The 22,445-nt window shown below is 45.1% G+C and overlaps 1 protein-coding gene across 4 annotated transcripts in view; it reads right to left on the bottom strand.

The window, feature by feature from the left end:
* Positions 1–22,445, bottom strand: part of PTGIS (prostaglandin I2 synthase) — an 83,983-nt gene that overhangs the window by 44,258 nt on the left and 17,280 nt on the right. For 3 of the 4 annotated variants that reach the window (XM_061631340.1, XM_061631341.1, XM_061631339.1), the window contains exons 2-3: positions 15,113–15,236; positions 2,398–2,576 (exon numbers count right to left, since the gene is read on the bottom strand). In XM_061631340.1, the coding sequence (XP_061487324.1) occupies positions 2,398–2,576; positions 15,113–15,236 (303 nt within the window). Of the gene's footprint in view, positions 1–2,397; positions 2,577–15,112; positions 15,237–18,635; positions 18,694–22,445 lie in introns of those variants that run through there. The other variant, XM_061631342.1, reaches the window with a different exon arrangement.

Genomic DNA, 22,445 nt, shown 5'->3' with positions numbered 1-22,445 from the left:
GTACTATTTGAACTGTAAACAGAGTTATCTAGCGCTTCAAGTTATATGGCCCCAGCTCCGTCAAACGTACATTTCTCCAGTGTTTTTGTTTTCTTTTCATTTGCCAATGTAAACTCTGAGGTCTGTTTATGTTCTGAAACTGTTTTCTTCCCCTGCACCTCCCCCACCCAGTGTTAAGGGTTTAATGTGGCTTGTGGTGAGGCCAGATATTTTGAAAGTATGAAAGAATAAAACCAGACACCCTTAAAAATATGAGACTCTATGGGAAGAGGCTTAAAACAACAATAGGTACAAAGCCAAGCTCCTTATTCATCTCTTTCTGTAAGGATCTTTAAAGCAGGGCTGGAGAACCCGTGGCTCTCCAGGTGTTGTTGGACTCCAACTTCCATCAGGCCCAGACAGCATGGCCAGTGGTTAGGGATGATGGGAACTGAAGTCCAACAACATTTGGAGGGCCATGGGTTCCCCATACCTGCTTTATAGGTTGGAATAGAATTAGAACTGCACACATTCAGGCATGCCACTTGGCACAGAACTGGAGAGAGCTTTCCCATGCCATATTTCTGCAGGTGTAGGAAATATGGTACCGTCTGCCCCAGGTCTATACATAAATGTAAGAATTGTTATGTGCCTTCAAGTCGATTACGACTTATGGTGACCCTATGAATCAGCGACCTCCAATAGCATCTGTTATAAACCACCCTGTTCAGATCTTGTAAGTTAAGGTCTGTGGCTTCCTTTATGGAATCAGTTCATCTCTTGTTTGGTCTTCCTCTTTTTCTACTCTCTCCTGTTTTCCCCACCATCATTGTCTTTTCTAGTGAATCATGTCTTCTTATTATGTGTCCAAAGGAAAATAACTTCAATCTCATCATTTTAGCTTCCAAAGGAGGATAACCACAGTTTCATCATTTTAGCTTCTAGTGATAGTTCTGGTTTAATTTGTTCTAACACCCAATTATTTGTCTTTTTCACAGTCCATGGTATCCGCAAAGCTCTCCTCCAACACCACATTTCAAATGAGTTGATTTTTCTCTTATCCGCTTTTTTCACTGTCCAACTTTCACATCCATACACAGAGATCGGGAATATCATGGTCTGAATGATCCTGACTTTAGTGTTCAGTGATACATCTTTGCATTTGAGAACCTAATACGAATAGGTAAATAAATAAAGGAAGTAGAATGCAGGTGGGAACATGATTAAACGTTTCCCAGTTCCAGAAACTCTTTGCCCATGTGACATGAGCATGTCATGGAAATGGATTCTGATCTAGCTTTCTTCTCCCTGGTGTTTTAATTTCACATGCTGGGAATTTGACATAAGTGGAATATGAATGTTAAACTACTTGGGAAAAGTTGGTATAAAATACCTGGGGAAGGAGATAATGAAATCCTTAGGAAAAATTAGTTTAAATCTTTTCATAACAGTAAAGATTTTGATGGTTCAAAAATCAAAAAGATAGATCTATTCCCCTGATTAAAAACTGATTACTAAAACTATGACATACATTAGATAAAAATTGTGTTATTGCTGAAGTTTAAGGGAAAGGGGAAGCTCTTGTGAATTCAGCCTTACAAAAAAATCTCCTGGGGAAAAACAACCTAGCACAGGAAGGAATATGGCCAGCCCTGCCATTAGGCAGAGTGAGGCACCCCACTCGGCAAAAACACTGGGGAGGGGAGAGGACATGGTAGCAAATTCTCAGTGGACAGAGCTATGTATGCCACACAGCCTACCCCATACCCCCTACGATACCCTGCTGCTCTCAAGGAAGGGCTGCAACTCAGTGGAAGAGCATCTGCTTTGCATGCAGAAGGTGCCAGGTTCAATCCCTGGCATCTCCAGGTAAGACTGTGAGTGTCCCCTCTCTGAAATGAGTGCTGTGCAGAGAACTCCCAATCCTCCCCGTGGCCCCAATCTGTGGGTCCTGAGGAGGGCCAATCTGCCCCATCCGAAAGATGGGACCACTCATCCCACCCCAGATCCATCCCTGAACTTATTCAGAGGGTGAGGTTAATTTTTTTTTAAGTATGGTCAGGAGGGGTGGAGAAGGAGATGCTATGCCTTCTTCTCTCCCCCGCCCCCGTCAACTAAGAGCAGGTGGGTGAGGGAGAACTGAGGAATCAAAGCCACCACTGCCAGCATCATGATGGAGGTCCAGATGGCCTAGCATCTCTGAGGAGAACCAAGATGAGGAAGAGGAACAAGGAGTGCAGCTGATGCTGCCACCACCACCTCATGGGAGGACATCCCCACCCACTGTCTTTCTCTCTCAGCCCACTGACCTGTCTGTTAACTTCAGCGGGTCTACTCTGAGTATGACTTGCATTGCATACCACCCATAATAATGGTATTGGCTTTTGCAAGCTCTTTCCACCTAAAAGTTGCACGTACATTCTCAGCATGGCCTTTTCCTCATTAGAGTCATAATCCGGCAGCTTGACATCAAACATTCGGTCCATTAAAATGCGTGCATATTGGCCAAAGTCCAGCTTGGAGCAAGACTCCCAAAGGACTGCTTCGTAGGAATGTGGGTCCAATAAGACGGTGATAAATTTCCCTGCTGCTCGAAGCTGAAATAGATACAAAGCAAGTGAATCATGAAAATAGGAATCTACTTAAAGGAAATAAAAGCATGGCCCTAGAAATAGCGACAAGCCATGCAATTGCTTTCCAGTTTCATGTTTAACCAGAAGCATTGTAAATCCCCAGGAAATAAAAAACAATTACAATTATGTGTCACAGATTTATAAAGTGAAAGCTGCACTGCAAACATTACATGATTCACTCTCATGAAAGTTCTGAAATAAGCCAATATGGTTCCTATTATATGGAGGACTTGGCTGAGGAATGACATATCCAAAGTTGTTGTATAAGCCTCTAAATCCCATACTCTACATTCACTGAACTGTCCCACAGTGATACTGGTGTGGGCAGCACTTGTGCGATCCAAGCCAGAGTTACCCATGCAATGGGCACTTTTACTGAGCAAACATGAAGTCCTCGACAAGAATCTGTTTTGCAAGGTAATGTGTAAATGGGCCTTAGTCATCTTTCTAGAGCAGGCAGGGCTGGCATCATACCGCAGCAGGGCCCTGCCCCCTGCATGCATTCCCTTAAATATTATTATTATTTATTATTTATTATTTTATTCAATTTCTATACCGCCCACAGCCAACGGCTCTCTGGGCGGTGAACAGCATAAATTTAAAATACAATATAATAAAATAACATATCAATACCACACACATAACAAAACTACAAAGACTAAAAACTTATTACATAATTGTTCTAGTATACTAAGATGTAATAAATATACTAAGAATATTAAAATATTAAAATATTAAAATGCCTGGGAAAAGAGGTACGTTTTAACCTGGCACCGAAAAGAGAGCAGAGTTGGCGCCAGGTGCACCTCGTCAGAAACACTATTCCATAGTTCGGGGGCCACCACTGAGAAGGCCCTAGATCTTGCCGTCATCCTCCGGGCCTCTTTATGAGTTGGTACCCGGAGGAGGGCCTTCGATGTTGCACGCAGTGTATGGGTAGTTTCATATCGGGAGAGGCGTTCCATCAGGTATTGCGGGCCCATGCCGTGTAAGGCTTTATAGGTCAAAACCAACACTTTGAATCTGGCCCGGAAACATATAGGCAGCCAGTGCAAACGGGCCAGAACAGGTGTTATATGTTCGGATCGTTTGGTCCCAGTCAACAATCGGGCCGCAGCGTTTTGCATGAGCTGCAGTTTCCGAACCGTCTTCAAAGGTAGCCCCACGTAAAGCACATTGCAGTAGTCCAATCTTGAGGTTACCAGAGCATGGATAACTGAAGCAAGGTCATCGCTGTCCAGATAAAGACGTAGCTGAGCTACCAACCGAAGTTGATAGAACGCACTTCGTGCCACCGAGGCTACCTGGGCCTCAAGTGACAATGAAGGATCTAGAAGAACTCCCAGACTACGAACCTGCTCCTTCAGGGGGAGTGTAACCCCGTCCAGCACAGGTTGAATATCCACCATCTGATCAGAGAAACCGCTCACTAACAGCATCTCAGTCTTGTCTGGATTGAGCTTCAATTTATTAGCTCTCATCCAGTCCATTATTGCGGCCAGGCAACAGTTCAGTACATTGACAGCCTCACCTGAAGAAGATGAAAAGAAGTAGAGCTGCGTGTAATCAGCATACTGATGACTACGCACTCCAAAACTCCTGATGACCGCCCCCAGCGGCTTCATATAGATATTAAAGAGCATGGGGGACAGAACTGACCCCTGTGGGACCACATACTGGAGAACCCAGGGTGTCGAGCAATACTCCCCAAGCACTACCTTCTGGAGCCGACCTACCAAGTAGGAGCGGAGCCACTGCCAGGCAGTACCTCCCACTCCCAACTCGATAAGTCGCTCCAGAAGGATACCATGGTCGATGGTATCAAAAGCAGTTGAGAGATCAAGGAGAATCAACAGGGTTACACTCCCCTCGTCCCTCTCCCGACACAGGTCATCATACAGGGCGACCAAGGCTGTCTCAGTACCAAAACCGGGCCTGAAACCGGATTGAAATGGATCTAGATAATCGGTTTCATCCAAGAGTGTCTGGAGCTGGTTAGCAACCACCCGCTCTAAGACCTTGCCCAGGAATGGAACATTCGCTACCGGCCTATAGTTATTTAGGTTTTCTGGGTCCAAGGAAGACTTCTTTAGAAGTGGTCTAACAGCTGCCTCTTTCAGGCAGCTGGGGACCACTCCCTCTCGTAAAGAGGCATTTATCACTTCCCTGGCCCAGCCGGCTGTTCCATCCCTGCTAGCTTTTACCAGCCAAGAGGGGCAAGGATCCAGAGCAGAAGTGGTCGCACGCACCAGTCCAAGCACCTTGTCGACTTCCTCAAGCTGCACCAATTGAAACTCATCCAATAAATGAGTACAAGACTGTGTTCTGGATACCTCATTAGGTTCAGCTGCTATAATATTGGAGTCTAAGTCCTGGTGGATACTTAAAATCTTGTCCTGAAAGTGCCTGGCAAACTCATTACAGCGAGCTTCCGATGACTCTATAATGTCCTGAGGGCCAGAATGTAATAGCCCTCGGACAACTTTAAAAAGCTCTGCTGGGCGGCAGAGAGATGACTTGATAGTAGCAGCAAAATATTGCTTCTTTGCTGCTCTCACCGCTTCTGAGTACTGCTTAGTACAGGCCCTCACCAGTGCAAGATTGTATTCGCCAGGAGTTCGTCTACATCTGCACTCAAGCCGCCTCCTCTCTTGTTTAATCACTCTCAGCTCCGGGGTATACCATGGAGCTGTATGAGCTCTACATAGGAGGGGGCGCGCAGGAACGATCGTGTCAACGGCCCGGGTCATTTCCGTGTTCCACAGTTCAACCAGGGCCTCGACAGGAGCGCCAGTCTTCTCAGCCGGAAAAATCCCCAGAGCCTTTTGAAAACCCTCAGGGTTCATCAGTCTCCGGGGGCGGACCAACTTAATGGGTCCCCCACCCTTGCAGAGGGGAAAGGCCGCTGCGAGTCTAAACTTCAACAAGCGGTGATCTGTTCATGACAAAGGAATAGATGAAAAATTCCCCAGCTCCAGATCACCCTCTCCATGTCCAGTGGCAAAAATCAGATCAAGAGTATGTCCCGACACATGTGTTGGGCCAATAACAAATTGGGACAACCCCATGGTTGTCATGGAGGCCATGAAGTCCTGAGCCGCCCCTGATAAAGTAGTCTCGGCATGGATATTGAGATCCCCCAGTACCAATAGTCTAGGGGATCTCAACAGTGCCTCCGAGACCAGTTCTGTCAGCTCAGCTAGGGAGGCTGTTGGGCAGCAGGGTGGACGGTACACCAACAGAATTCCCAGTCTGTCCCTATGGCCCAAGACAAGGTGGAGACACTCCAGACCAGTAGTCACATGGACAGGGTGCTTGATGAGAGAGAGAGAACTCCTATAGACCACAGCAACCCCACCTCCCCGGCCCTCGGATCTACCATAGTGCTGAACCATATACCCAGGTGGGCAGAGCTGGGAGAAAGCAACTCCTCCCTGCTCGCCCACCCATGTCTCGGTTATACATGCCAGACCGGCCCCCTCCTCCACAATTAAATCATGGACAAGGGAGGTTTTATTATGTACCGATCTGGCATTTAAAAGCAGCTCTTGAAGATCCGAGAGCTGGCTGAGAGGACATGCAGCAACCCTGTGGGTGTGAGAAGGACTGGAACAGGGCACAGCCACTAATTGTCTGGGCCGAGTTCCCCTTACCTGGCATGTCCTTCTCCCATCACCATACCTCCCGCTACCCATCACTACGCTAATTGGGGCCCCCACAAGTCCCCCCGCTCGGTGCAAAGTCCTCTCTCCCAGGCACATAATAAAACACAGAAAACACAGACACTCACACACACACTCACGTCAAGACAAACCAAGAACAAAAACAAAACAAAAACAAAAACAAAATCAACCACTTATAAAATGGCGGCCAATCACTCCCCCCAATTAAGTAATAAAATCTTCCAACCACTAAGTGTTATAAAGCGAGGTTATATTTGCCGCTCCCAGTGTAAACCGTATCCCAAGAAGAGAGGGGGGGGTAGAGAGAAAGCAATCACATTCAGTCTCTAGTCATTCTCCACGGCGTTCTTCCGCTGCTCCAAGTCACACCCACACTCTGATTGTTCCTCGCGGCGTTCTCACCCTCCGCAGCGTTCTCCTACTGTCTGCCGCCACCGCCGCCATCAACAGCCTGGCCTCCTCCTGCGGTGCTCTCACCACCGCTGGGCAGGATGTTTCCCACAGCCCTTCACATTCAATCACTCCATGCGATGTTCGCCCACTGTCGTTACTCCGTGCCGGGCTGCGCCAGGGCGCGCCCCGAACTGAGCCAACCTCGTCAGTGCTCTCACCACCGACGGGTTGCTCTACCGTCCCTGGGTGTTCACTCAGGCGCCCACATTGTTCTCCGCACCCCGGCCGTCCTGTTCCTCCAATGCCACTCCACGCGGTCTCCTCTATGCCCCGAGCCTGGTCTCCTTCCACGGTGCTCTCACCACCGTTGGGCTCAGGCTCTCTGTGACCTCCGCACGCAATGCCCCGAGCTCGTCTGCCTTCCTCAGCGCTCTCACCACTGATGGCAGACCGATGCTCGGCGCGGCCTTCGGCACCCAAGGCAAAGGCAAGCCGAACGCAACGCTCCTTCGCCGCCTCCGCTCCTGCTCCTACTCCTGCTCCCTCTCCACAGCAAAGCTGCATCGGAAAAGGGGGTGAGTAAGCTAAAAAGCGCACTCATTTGAGAGGTGTAGTGGGTAAGATATTATCAATCCAGTTCGTGGAGCTTCGGAGAACACATCCGGCCGCTACGCCGCCATCTTTAGAGCTCATCCTCTTGCGTCGCCACATCAGTGTGCTGTGCACACATGGTGGTGGGGGCATCAACAACCCCTGCTGCCATCTTGGTGATGGCAGACATGTGTGGTGACGCACTGACGCAGCATTGCAAGAGGTGACACAACTGGGCATATTTAAGCATACTCCAGCTGCACACATGTGCGGGAGTGGTGTTGCCTGGGAGTGTGCTCTGAGATCATGCCCTACAATCTGATGCTGGCAGGAATCGTGGAGTGTGAGTTCCAACCTCCCAGCCCCAGCAGCAGGGGCCCTTGACCAGAGTTCAACCTGGCTGTCCGCTGGTGCTGGGCCTGACAGCAGGAATGAGGAACCTGTGGCCCTTTAGATGTTCCTGGACTCCAACTCCCAGCAGCTCCAGCCAACATGGCAATAGTCTGGGATGACGGGGGGGGAATACAACTGCATCTGAAGGGCTACAGAGTTCCCTTTTCAGTTTCAGAGGTATTTGTAGTATTGTAAATGAAACTAGGGACGTTTTTGTGTACTCTTTGCAGGTTTTTTGGGGGGAGGTGCCTTTAACATTCTTGTTGGTGTAAGTATTAGTCCTGTTGCTTGGGGGGGGACCACCTCCCCTCCCAGAGCTGAGCTTCATCATCCCTAGGATTTTTTGGGGAAAATCTTCTTCTTTTTAATTTGTGACATGACAGACAATGACAGCCTCCATTTAAAGAATAATAGCTTGTTTTGAGAACAGGAGCAATATAAGAATAGGACCCTCTGAAAAATTCAGTGAATAAGGCTGGGCGAGTGCATAGCAAAAGCCTCATCTGGAAGAGTCCCCAAAAATCTGCTCACACAGGACTTTCCTTTCCTATAATTACTTATGTGATCCTGAAAAAAACAGCCTGTATCATAAGATGACCCTTGAAGAGTTAAATATTAGAACTTTGTATTATGGGTGAGAGTTAGACTCCACCCCTTAGACTTTCCTTTGCTCTGCTTTTCAGGCTCAGTGTCAGTTGTGTTCTCTAGCCAGCCAGGAACAAAGAAGCATGTTTGTTTGCCTGCAGTAAGAAGTAAGAGGTTTTTTTATTCTGCAGTTGTTATAACGAGTAGGGCAGGATTGGGTGCTTATTGCTAAAGGGTGAAATAAAGAGATAAAGTGATCTGAAAAAATGGCTACCCCAAGTTACCCTTACTCTTTTAAAGCACTCACTATACTCACAGTCATAGTGACTATTTTATCTTCTTTTGCTTGAGTACTTCATGCCAAAGGATGAAACAGCCCTAGAGGAGTAGAAATATTGCTGTGTGCTCTACAGTTAGCTGGCTGGCCACCTAGGTTGTAACCCAGGCCTAATTTCTGATTTTCCCAATGTGTGCAGCTCAGCATGAGGCCTTGTCAGGGTTTCTGCACAGAAATATCAACCGAGCAACCAGTTAAAAAAATCCAGTTGCTTTCCACAATTAGTGTACACTTGTTTAATTAGTCCTTTACATAGCAGCAAATTAAAAAGCTTTCCCTTGATTGTCCAACAGGAAGGCAAATCTAAAGATCAGGAACAAGACTAGAAAGAGGGATTCTCAAGAATAAATTAATGAACACACCCTAAAGTATTTATTTTCTTTCTGCCCTTCCTTAAACCAGCAGTGTGGACTAGTTTCTTTTTTCAGGAGGAATCTAAAACTGAGATGTCTAATCCAGCATCAAAGCCAAGCTCAGGAGCTCATTGTCATTACCAAAGTAGTTCAGTTCATGAAAAAGCAGAACACAGGGGCAGGCCACAGGTAAAAGAGGACTGTAGCTATAGGCAAAGTCAAGCTTTTGAGTCTGGTATTCCTGGGGAACTCTCAGAAAAGGGTGAGACAATTTAACAGATTAAACTTCCTTCATGTAAGTTAGCACACTCTCTGGATGAAGGAGGAGTGACAGGGAAGGTCACTGCCTTTTCCTTCCCCTGGCCTGGTCCTCATGTCTTCTCTACCACTGGGGAGGGGAGATTTGCTGCGCCTCTCCCCTCCAAATGTCCTGCCTAGAAATGTGGCTGCCCCATCCAACAAGGAAGGCTGGCTACAAGGTTGGTGCTCGAGTTGCCATTTATTTCCATCCCCTCTAGACATTCTCTACATAAGTGTTGCATCTTGTTTCTATGCACATGCTTGCAAATTCTTGTACCTAAACATTAAGGCACTATGTAAATGTTTTGTTTTAGTATGTTTTTAATGGTTGTTGTGTTTTAATATATTTTAAAGTCTGTCTCTATGACATTTTAAAGTGTTTTTAATGCTTTTGTTTGCTGCCCTGGGCTCCTACTGGGAGAAAGGGTGGGATATAAATCAAATAAATAAATAAATAATAAAATGTGCAGCCTGCTATCAAGATCAGGCAGTGATCCTTGAGTATGAGGATATGAGTGTTATATTATCACACCAAGATGACTACCCGGACCCTTATATCTTCTTCTGAGCCCTTCTCCAGGTCCCGTTTCTGAGGGAGGCTTGGAGGATGGTGAGAAGGGAGATGACTTTTTCAGTTATGGCTTCCCATCTATGGAATGCGCTCCCCAGTGAGGGCCATGTGGTGCCTTCATTGACATCTTTTCGATGTCAGGTAAAGACTTACCTTTTCCCCCAGGCATTTGACATTTTGAGATGATGTTGTTTTGTTTTCAGTGCGAGGCCAAAGCTCCCTGTGCCTGTATAGGGTTGTTTTTTTTTTTTAATTGTTTCATTATTATGGTATGATATATATTTTTGTTTTTTAACAATGTGGTAAGTCACTTAGAGACTTTTGGGTAACAAGTGACTAACAAATCTAAATAACAACAACAATGCATATGGTACACCAGGAGTGGCGACGCTGCAGTCCACAGGTCAGATGAGGCCCACCAAGCAATTTTAATTGGATCTCACCCCCATGTTCTTCCCCATCACAACACTGATCTGGGAGCAATGGTTCCTCTTCTCCTAGCATGGTGCTGCGATGGGTGGAAAATTGGTGGGAAATGATTTTTTCCCCAGTGCAGCACTGGGCAGGGTGGAGAGGATTAAACCTCTTTTTTCAGCCCAGTGTTGTGATGGAGAAATCTTTCCACTGTGATGGGCGTGGCATTTGTGTGGTCTGCAGGTATGGTGAATGTTTGTGCTGTGTGCATGGTATGTGTGGGTTTACATGTGCTGTAGGTGTGGTGAGCACCGTATCTGTGTGCAAGAGCAAGTGTTCAGTGGCAACTTTGGCTATGACTACCAAAGCATGAGGTGCTCAGAGGACTGGCCAATTTTTTCCTCGACCCTTGCCCTTCTTGGCTTATTAAAGCTTACTGAAGGAGTATGACCAGGTGGATCCAAGGTATGGTCAACACATCTTTGCAGGAGGAGGGGTCCCAGCTGCCCTGAAAGAGGAGGTGATCTGACCACTCCTGAAAAAGCCCACCCTGGACCCATTGGTTTGTGACGATTACCATCCGGTTGCAAATGTCGGAGAGTGTTGAAATGCTGCGCTGCGGAGAGTTTTGAGCGAGCTTGTGTGTGTGTGTTTGAATCTTTGCTAAGATTCTACCTTCCCTGCAAATTAGTCAGACAGAGACTTTAAGCTTTAAAATAAGAAAGAACTACTTTATTCTGGAAGTACATGCTTGATAGGAAAGAGTCCTATATCTAGCTAACTAGCTAAGTTGGAGCAGCCTGCACTGGTTCCAGTGCAGCCCTCATGCTGGTTGAGAGGGAGAGACAAAGGAAAGATGTCTGTTCCCCTCTTGAGAAAGAAGAAAGACTGTGGGAAGGTGGGAAGGAACTGATATCAACATTCCTTGCATATCAGTAAAGTAGGAAAGAAGAGACAGCAGGAGATCAAAGGACAGGTATAGGCTAGCAACCAAGAGGTCTCCTCTCTAGCTATGCATTTAGCTCCATGCAGCCTCAACCCACAAGTTGGAGTTGAACCTCATACATTCCAACAGCAAATACCCCCTTTTTAGGGAAGGTGATTGAGAGGGTTGTGACACAGCAATTGCAAGTACTCTCCGATATTTTGACCTATTCCAATCTGGGTTCAGGCCTAGTTATGGGACTGAATTGGCCTTGGTTGCCATGATGGATGACCTTTATCAGGAGGAGGACAGGGGGGAGTGACCCTGGTATTCTTACTTGATCTCTCAGAGGCTTTTAATACTATTGTCCATGGTATCCTTCTAAGACGATTTGGTGAGATGGGTATCAGAGGCAATGTTTTACAGTGGTTCCAATCCTATCTCCAGGGTCATTTTCAGAGAATAGCATTGAGTGATTGACTTTCAGCCCCCTAACAGTTGTGCTGTAGGGTGCCACAGGGTACCATCTTGCCCCAATGCTGCTTAACATCTATATGAAGCCCTTGGGGGTGGTCATCGGGAGATTTGGGGCGAGACTTCAGCAGTACGCTGATGATACTCAGCTCTGTTTCTCCTTAACATCTGAATCGGGAGTGGCCGTGCAAGCCCTGGACCACTGCCTGGACTCGGTGATGGGCTGGATGAGGGCTAATATAAACTGAGTCTGAATCATAGCAAGATGGAGGTGCTGTGGGTTGGTGGTTCCTGAGTTCAGAAAATTGATCAGTTGCCCGCTTTGGATGGGGTCGTACTCCCTCTGAAAGAGCAGATCCATAGTCTGGAGATGCTCCTGGATCCATCTTTGTCACTAGAGGCCCAGATGACCTCAGTGGCTAGGAGTACCTTTTACCAGCTTCGGCTAGTAAGACAGCTGTGGCCAATTCTGGACTGGGATAGCCTGACCACTGTTGTCCATGCACTGGTAACCTCCAGGCTGCATTATTGTAATGCACTCTATGTGGGGTTGCCCTTGAAATTGGTCCGGAAGCTACATCTGGTGCAAAATGCAGTGGTGCGACTGCTCACTAGGGCAGGGTATCACCAACATGTTACCCCATTGCTGAAAGAATTGCACGGGCTGCCCTTTAGCCAGTTCAAGGTTCTGGTTTTGGTGTACAATGGCCTATGCAGCTTGGGACTAGGATTCCTGATGGATCATCTTACCCCTTATATACCCAGTTGATCACTCTGCTCTGCAGGTGAGGGCCTCCCGCAGATACCATCTTATCATGAGGTCTGTTCCACACAACATAGGAAGCTGACCTTTAGTGCTGTGGCACTTACCCTTTGGAATTCCCTCCCCTTAAATATTAGACAGGCTCCATCTCTGTTATTCCTGCATTGAGCAGGGGGTTGGACTCGATGGTCTTGTAAGCCCCTTCCAACTCTACTATTCTGTGATTCTATGATTGTATTCTATGATTCTATCTTTTCAGTGCCCACTGAAGACCTTCCTCTTTCAACAAGCCTTTTAAGAAGAGACCATATTCCAGCCTGCATCTGTGTTGCAATTGCTTTTTAAGATGTTTTTAAAGCTGTTTTTTTTTAAATGCAGCAGTTTTGTTTTAATATATTTTATGATGTTTTGTCTTAATATGTTTTTAAAGATATTTTATTTTAATATGTTTTTAAGAGGTTTTAGAGGGTTTTTTTTAGTGTTTTCGTTTGCCACCCTGGGCTCCTGCTGGGAGAAAGGGAGGGATATAAACAAACAAACAAACAAACAAACAAACTTTAAATGTAGCTCCTTGGTCAAAAAGGTTAGCTATCTGTGCTACGCTAATGCATTTTCCCCTTCTGGTATATTTGCAAACTAAAATAAAAATAAATAAAGAAACCTAAAGACATTAATGCATCTTTAAAGGATTCCCCCAAATTTTCTCCAAATGTAGAACAGTATTATGAGATTACTGTCATACTGTGGATAGGGCTATTAGTTGAAGCAATGCCAGATCACAGTTTAGAGTTTCAACAAAAGAGGGTTGTGGGTCAGAAAGAATGGTTTATGCTCCCTGATGGCTCAAGATCTCCCTATTAGGTATGAATTTATTTTTTCTCTGAAGAATTAAGAATTGAGCAACAGCAGGCTGCATGGATCCCAGTTGTCTAAACACAGAGGCTCTATGACAGTATGTAAAACTGAAGCTGCTCTGTGACCTGTAAAGGGAAGATCACATAAAAACTATTCTTGTATGCTCTTTTGTTCACAAAGCTTATGCAGTTAAGATTGCTAGGTCATCATCTGGAGATAGTGCCTGACTTTTGAAAAGCTGCAAGGCAGGATGCAGCTGCTCTGCCTTGTCCCACCCCCATTCCTTCAGCTCTCCCATTTTGCCCACCTCCCTCTCCTGATGGTTGTGGGGCAAAGTGAGGATTTTGTTGGCAGATGCCGACAGGAAAGGAGCCTGGCACAGCGACTGGTAGAGGCATAGGGTAGAAGGCACAGCAGCTGCATTCTCTCTTGCTCTTTGGAGTAACAAATTGGCCAGCGGGAGGGCCAATGCACTGCATTTCATTTGGGTCTAGATAGGGCTTGATGGTGGCTGGCACCAACAGGGAAACTGGCTTAGGATCCAGGAGATCAAGGGCTGGCCTGGCTCAGCCCTGCCACCCTCTTCTCTCCCCTCAGAATGCCCGGGCTCTACGAGCAGGCCTCCCACCCACCCGCACATTCAGCAGGCAGAAGGGGGAGATCGGTACCAACTGGCAACAGGCTGGCTCAGCTGGGTGAGCAGAATGGAGAGGATGCCTCTGCTCAATCCAAGCCCTTCACCATTCCAGTGTGAGGGGGTTGGATTGCTCTGTTTGTAAACTACCTGGAGCGAGTTGGCAGCAAAGAGGAATAGCGCAAGGGCTTCCCTAGGAGACAAAATACGAAAAGTGAAGGAGAACAGAAGATCTAGAGACTTGATTGCCATTTGGAATGGCTTTCTGGGATCCCTTGCTTCATAGGCGTCTGAGACAATTTTTGGGTTTCTTTTACAGCACTAGTGACTCAAGTTGCTGACTGGTGCAAGACATTATGCTGCCTGAGGCAAAGGACAAGATACAGATAGTGCCCTCCTCGTTTCATGTACAGAAACTGACTGGATTGACATCTGAATGTTACTTCATCAGCACTGGTGATGGGACACTGTCCTCCACTACAGTGTGCTAGCTGAAGGGGTGCAGGTCAGTCCACATGGCACACAGAGTTCCATCCTGCAACAATTCCATCCTGCAACAATTCTTGTTCCCACCCCCAGCACAGGGCTCACACCAGCCTTTTCTTATTTCTGGGTACATCTAGATTTTTGAGCGATATTTGGGGCACCTTCACCTCCAGTCATTTTTCTCCCCCCTCCTTGGATAAGCCCCTGCACCCCAACACACAGAAGGAGAAAAGTGCACACACACACACACACACACACACATTTCAGTTTTCAAAGTGATCTGGGTAAAAGTTGGATGTAATAAAATTAATCTGCGCTTTGAAAAACTCATAGAGCTGAAAGAGGAAGTGGGCAAGAGTGTCACTCTTCCAACTTCCTTCGTCAGCTCTAAGTACTTCTCAAGGGAGAATTGGGTAAACATCTTCACCAGTCATGATAAAGAGGGCAGTGAATGGAGTCTCAAAGGGAGTGCCTGGGCACTAGAGGAATACCTAAAGGACATTATTGTGCCCACGGGTCCCGTATTGGCAACATCTCCCCTAGCATTCTACCTAATGGCAGAACCTGCACTATTATTCTTCCACCCTCCGACCAACAACCTTGGTGATATGGGACCAGGGCCTCACAAAAGGTGACACGCAATCATTGCCTTCACATAACAGGAATGTAAAATCAAATGCTAAGGTGAATTGAGCAGGAGGCAAGACTTGGCACCACCCAGGAAGTTAAGAGTCGATACTCACTGTGAAAATATCACCATGCTTCTTCTTCATGTCAGATAGGAATCTGGCGGCATCTTTGCCAAATTCCAGAGCATGCCCAAGCCAAGGAATGAGACCTTTATCTAGCGGAGGTTCACCCGGTCGCCTGGAATGAATATCAATATACAAAGTATTAACTATATTGGTGTTTAAATATCCCAAAGTCTTCCATTAAATATTTCTTTCTTTAAACCACATTCAAGGGCCTAAGACAAACGATGCAAAAATTACAATATTTATACCTGTACAATGATTATAGCTGTACCCGGAGATATACTAACATAAGTCGCCTCATCTCAAAAAGGATATTATAGAGTTGGAAAAGGTTCAGAAGAGGGCAATCAGAATGATCAAGGGAATGGAGCGACTCCCTTATGAGGAAAGCTTACAGCATTTGGGGCTTTTTAGTTTAGGTCAGAGGAGACATGATAGAAGTGTATAAAATTATGCATGGCATTGAGAAAGTGGATAGAGAAAAGTTCTTCTCCCTCTCCCATAATACTAGAACTCGTGGACATTCAAAGAAGCTGAATGTTGGAAGATTCAGGACAGACAAAAGGAAGTACTTTTTTACTCAGCGCATAGTTAAACTATGGAATTTGCTCCCACAAGATGCAGTAATGGCCACCAGCTTGGATAGCTTTAAAAGAAGATTAGACAAATTCATGGAGGACAGGGCTACCAATGGCTACTAGCCGTGATGGCTGTGCTGTGCCACCCTAGTCAGAGGCAGCATGCTTCTGAAAACCAGTTGCCGGAAGCCTCAGGAGGGGAGAGTGCTCTTGCACTCGGGTCCTGCTTGCAGGCTTCCCCCAGGTACCTGGTTGGCCACTGTGAGAACAGGATGCTGGACTAGATGGGCACTGGCCTGATCCAGCAGGCTCTTCTTATGTTCTTATGTCACAGTGCACCCCTGGAGTTTTCACCACTCAGAGAATTGGGGTTAACATTACACTATGATCAATTATGATGGGAATGGGCAAACCAAGGGAGGGAGTGTTTTTGTTCTCCTATAGGCACTTACTCAAATAGGAGGTAGGACAATGAAGCCTGCATTGACTGTATGGGTGAGTTGTGCTGTGGCGACATGGGCCTGGGGCAGGCAGGTGCCCAAGGGCCCAGTCATGCCTGGCACCGGCCCTGCTCCCAGGCAACACCCCCACTGCCACTGGCATGAGCTGGCTGTGCCACTTCCTGAATTGCCATGTTGCTCCATCAGCATGCTGTGTGCGCATGCTTGCCATCTTGGATAATAGTAGGCATTCATGTAGTAAAGTGCTGATGCAGCCAGGCTGGTTTAAGCCCCCACTGGCAATGGTAGTGCCAGCCACTGCTGCCAACCCAATGCAATCTTGTGCCCAAGGGCCCACTGCAGTCTGGAGCTGGCCCTGGTCAAGAGAATAGGGTAGATCCTAAATATATAATATTTCTCAGGTGTCAAAGGTCAGTGTAAAGAGGTGCGTCTTCAGCGTACAATGGAAACAACATAATGAAGGTGCCAAATGCACCTCAGCAGGGAGAGAATTCCGCAGCTTAGGAGCTGCCACAGAGAATGCCCTCTCACAGGCCCCACATACCAAACCTCTGAGGCAGGTAGGGACCGGGAGGGGGAGTAGGGTTGCCATATTCCAGTTCCACAAATCCGGGCAGGTTAATTTGCATAGTATGTAAAGTATTTGCATATTATGCTAATTATTTGCATATTATTTGCATATTATGCAAATATTTGCATATTAATACTTGAATTGTCCAGTTGTTTTGTTTTTGTGCCTAGGAATTACCACCAAAACCTGGGGAAAGATGTGAGAAATCTTTTTTTTTAAAGCAACATTTTTAGCCTTAAATGCCTAGACTCGAGTTTCCAACACTATGGAGTATTTATTGATTGATTAAGAGAATTTATATCCTGCCTTTTTGCTGTTAAAAACAGAGCTCAGCACAGCTTACAAATATAATAAAAACAATAAAAATACACAATCAATATAAAAACATAATAAAAACGCAAAATAGCAACAAACATAAAGTAAGTCAGGGCAACAGTACGGTTAACCATATACGATATATTTCAAAGATGTGGTGGGTGGAGAAAAACAAGAAGCCAAAATGTTAGGAAAAGGAGTCTTTCACACCACATGCTCAGTTGTAAATACTGTTGCAGCAAGCTTTACAAGTTCCTCCAGTATTCCACTGGTGCAGGCACTCAGACATTCAAAGTATCTGTATGTTTCTTAGGTTTTATAAAAGCAGAGCTTTGCTTAACTCAAAATTTCTTCTCCCTTTGATCAACCACATCTACACAGGTTCCACCTCCATACTCAAAATGAAACTGGGCCTGGAAGTGTGCAACAACCCCACACATACCTTGCTAATTAGATTACCAATGCGATGTCTGTCTTATGGACTACTCTCCTGCTCCCCCCCCCCCCGGGCATCATGAAAGACCCAGTCCTGGGCTCAGAAAGAAAATAAATATCTGGTCCTCTTCAAAGTATTGATAAGCCTCTTGTTTTAATTGAAATAATAATTATAAATTCTTGTTCTTATCACTAATGAGAGTTAATTATCTTGCATATGCTGCTGTTGCTTCTATGGCTGTAACGGAGTGAGGTTAAAGATAAGTGAAATGCAAATAGGAAAAAAACAACACAAAAGGCAGTAATAGTTTCCTAAGTGTAATACCATACCAACCACAATAAGATTCCTATGAGTAAGGCAAAAAACTAAGCATCTCACAACCAAAAATATGATAAATGAAGAAATATTTATATAAAAGCATGACTATCAAATATATTTATTATTTACACAAACTGTAAAGATATTTATAGTGCAATCCTAGGTTTATTTATTCAGAAGCAAGTCCCAGCGTATTCAGCAGGGCTTACTCAAACAGGGACAGAAATGCAACTTCAAGTGATAAGCAACTTCATTCACACAACCCAAAATTCCGAATCATGCCACTTTACGCTGTTTTGCAACTGTTTATGCTTTTTTATGGTTATTGGATTTTAAATGGCTTTATTTCTTGTTGTGAGCTGCCTTGGTTTCCAACCCTACCTCACAGGGGTGTCGGACAGATTCCATACACGCACACGCACACGCAGACACTGCAGATGTACAAATACATACAGCCCATATAATAGTTTATTGTCAAACCAGTTGGTCATTGCAGAAAAATCAGTATTAGTTTTTAAAAAATCAGTATTACTTTCCTACAGAATAAAAACTGTAATACCTAAGTAAGCCCTGCCTACTTGCTTTAAAATAGGACTGGAGGGCACAAACACAATTCTTTTTTACATTCACTCCAAAGTCCCATTGATTTTCAGCACATTCATAACCATGTCTACTCAAAAGTAAGTCCTATTGAATTCAATGGGATTTACTCTGGGCATATGGGATTAGCATTGCTTTTACAAAAAGCAAGCACTGGGAAAGTTTTCAAAACACTGCCCAAGATCTGACTCCTGCACACAAGAGGAAAAAAACCTGAAATGTATATACTTACCCAATTTATGAGATTTTCAGATAAACAGGGGGTGAAACCACTATTTTGTTTTCTAGACACTGCCTAAGGTCAATGAAACTGAAACACAATCCCTGATTGGCTGCAATCCTGAACGGGCGGGGTTAAAGCTACCAAGTGTTATACAGTACTGTTTAAAGAAAGATTTAACAGTCGGAGGGGGGCGGCTGACGTTTTTATGTATATCTCGAGAACCGGACCACCTAGAAACTTATTTTTTTAAAAGAATTAAAGCTGAGAATCCGGGCCACCTAAGGGGCTAGCCGGGTGCCGGGTGGCATGCATAGAATCCGGGTAAAACCCGGCTAACCGGGCAATATGGCAACCCTAGGGGGGAGGAGGAAATCGATCAGTTCACATTTAAAGCTGAATCTATCAAATCTGCACTTTCCAAAGCAATATAAGAACCACAGGGAGAAGTGTGCATGAAAATGAATATCTTAGTGAAAATAACAGACCAAAATGCTTCAGTCTGTGAATTCAAATCCCTGCTCCTGTCTCCTGGGTGTCAAGGGCCAGCTAAAGATCACCCCCACGGTGAGTGGCTCAGGGGTTATGTGCCCTGCCACCTGTGCAGCCGTGGGCAAGCTGCATAGTCCCAAGGAGCCCAGTTGCCCCCCAGCTGGCAGTTGCGGACAAGGAAGGGGCTGGCTTGTGCAGCTGTGGCAAGCTGAGCAGACTCTAGCCAGCTGGGGAGGACTAGCCTCAGAGGAAGGCAATGGTAAACCCCCTCTGAATACCACTTACCATGAAAACCCTATTCATAGGGTAGCCATAAGTTGGGATCGACTTGAAGGCAGTCCATTTCCATTTTCCAGTAAAGTCCTATTTAAAGAACCCTAAGAAGGGAGATTTGGGACTTTGAAGTTGCCCATCAACACTTAGCACTGCGAGAGAAGAATGATCAGGCATGTGGGTCACCTGGTCACAGTCTTCCCCTCTATGTTATATTTTTAATTAAATTATAATTATTTCTAAGTTTGCATCTAAACATATAAATTAGCATATGCAATTTTTATGCAAAGCTTTATCTTCTTTTGCCTTCTTTATTTGGCGATGAGTAAGTGGTCACTTTAACTGTAGTTTTCTGTAATATCACAGATATTAATATTGTAGGCAGGAATCTTATATAATCTCTCATATTATGCTTTTCATGGAGTCAGTTCACACTCAGCCTTCATTCTTCAGGCATACAATAATCAGGTGTAAAGAAATCAAGTAATGCACAAGCATGTGTGAATCAGTTGTCTGCAGCCATTCTTTTTAATCTGAGAGAGTCCCATGCTGATACTGCAAGCTTAAATCAGTGTTTTCCTATGTCTTAAGTCGCAGAGATTTTTTTAATTAATAAAGGCTTAAGAGTAATGGAAATCTGCTTTTCTGTTTTCCAAAAACTAGCAGGCAACACAGGATTTTGCTTCTGTCCGACAGCTTAGCGTATGTAAACTGTGGGGTAATCTATTCTAAAAAGTGACAGGCAGGATGACATCTTGACTCCAAAGCCTTCCTGCACATTCAAAACCAAAACTTTAAAAATACAGCATTACAAAAGGGTGTTTGTTATTTCAATTAGATTTTAAAGCAGCTTGGTCTTTTTTCCTCATTTGGCATAGTCTTTTAAAAGCCACTGGATGCTGCTCCCCCTATTTGCTAAGGATGAATACAGAAGTACGTTTCTTGACTGATGACCCTTCTGCAGATCCTCACATGCCCATTTTTGGTCTAGTGTACAACCCTCCTCAGAGAATCAACCCCAGGAGCAACCGGTTCTTCGTGTTTGTAGCAGAAGCCAGCTGTGTGGAGTGCTGATTGGCTAGTTCATGTTGCAATCATAAAGACACCTTCCCAAATCATAAAGAACACCTGTGCACAAAGAACTACTCACTTTGCAGGTGTCCATGCTCAATGCACAGACATCAAGGGGCACAGGGCTGCCATGGTGAATGATGTTGAGGGGTGGGCCAGAAGGCACAGCCTTGAGCCATCCTCCATGCATTTGCCAGTAAATAAAGGGCACGTCTGAACAGGGCTTGAATGACTCCTGTAACCACATGAGGAAGTTACAGGATTTCCAAGAGGCTTGATGCAGGTGACAACACATTCTCATGCAAGTGCCACAGGATAGGTGTTCAAATGCACACTGATGTATGAGCGTAGAGCTCCTCCAGGCAAGCAAAGATTCTGGCTCAAAAAGTGCACAGAGAGGTTTCCCATGATGTTCAAACATATGGGCAGAGGAGAACCTGTGGGCAGCTGCAGCATGGCAAAGAGTGAGAGAGCAGCCATACCACATCCTCCCTTGGGCATTCTTTCAACAACTTGAACAACTCCCTCATGCATTCTTTCAACAACAGCTGTAAGTTATAGTACCGAGGGCGGGGGTGGCACCAGCAAAAAATATAACTGGAGTGGGACCACAGAAAGGGCAAATTGCATTTCTGGGATGGCAAACTTTGCCCCACATGTTAAACCTCTTTCTAGTGGGAAGAAACAAGAGAGAGAGGGAGGGAGGGAGGGAGGCAAAGATAAAATCAGACACTTGTCTCTGCTCCAGCTGAGCTGGCTTTATTAGGCTGTGTTTAAACTGGATGTTTTTTGTAAAGTTTTATAAATGCTCTGAGCTGCTTTGAGGACTTTCAGTGGAGAAGCAGAAAAAATACACTAAATAAATAAACGTATACATTTCTGAAAGATAAATGTTTCACATTAACACTTTCATCCTAAACTTATTTTCTCTGAACCAAAGAAAGTCATTCAGGTTTTGATAGAGTTTTTCAAGTAAACAGGTTAGGATACCAACCTTACTCTAAGGTATGATTCAGTTATAATTTGTACATGCAAAATGTCTTTCCTTTCAAATACCCACAGGGCTGCTGCAAGGTTGTGTGAGTGAGCTACTTGTTGGGGGCACACTTGGTTCCCCCTCCCCATCTTATCCTCCTACATAAGAGTCCTATGCATGTTTATGTGGAAGAAAAGGCCACTGAATTCAACAGGGCTTACTTCCAGGTAAATATGCATAGGACTGCTAACTAGATTTCCCAGGAAATCACTGGAAAAAAGGAAGAGCAGGAATGAATGTTCTGGGATTAGTAGTAAAACCCCTGCATTTTTTCATATTTTATATACATATAAACCCCACTTTTTCCCCCATCATAGAATCCAAGGCAGTGAGCATGTGATTCCCAGGTGGTCACTCATTCAGGCACTGACCAGACCCAGACTTGCTTAGCTGCAGCAAGGTGGTGGGGGTCCTGAATCTTCAGGCCATACCCTGGAATACCCAAACCAGTACTGACTGCTTCTCTCAGAGGACAAAGAAAAAGAAAAAGAAAGAGTTAAGCTAACTATACAGTGTCTTCATTTGGCATTTTCATATCCCAAATGATGAACTGAGTGTGCCTGATTTTCCAGAAATACCTAACTAGCTGAGAGTATGGATATTTCAGATCATGACTTTTTGAGCTACTGTTTCCGAGTGTGCAAATGTAAAGACTCAAGAGTCAGGAGGCCAAAGCAATGCTTGCAAACATACTCATCTCTGCTTAGATTTTTATTAATGGGTCTTATATCAGTGAAAAGTAAAATGAACACTGCCAGGGTTGGCATGGAGGGCATGAAAGAAATAGCCACCCCATTTAAAAAGGATTAGACATATTGATGGCAATCTATCAAAGGCTGTGAGTGATGAATGCTACATGCAAAGGCAAAATACCTATGAGTATTATATTCTCCATTTGGAGTTTCATTTCAATATCTAAGCTAATATGCATTGAGGATAGGTTTAGCAAA

Source organism: Rhineura floridana, chromosome 6, assembly GCF_030035675.1.
Source record: "Rhineura floridana isolate rRhiFlo1 chromosome 6, rRhiFlo1.hap2, whole genome shotgun sequence".
NCBI classification, from domain to species: Eukaryota; Metazoa; Chordata; class Lepidosauria; order Squamata; family Rhineuridae; genus Rhineura; species Rhineura floridana.
The sequence above is the reverse complement of the archived record's forward strand: the minus strand, read 5'-3'. Positions and strand labels throughout refer to the sequence as shown.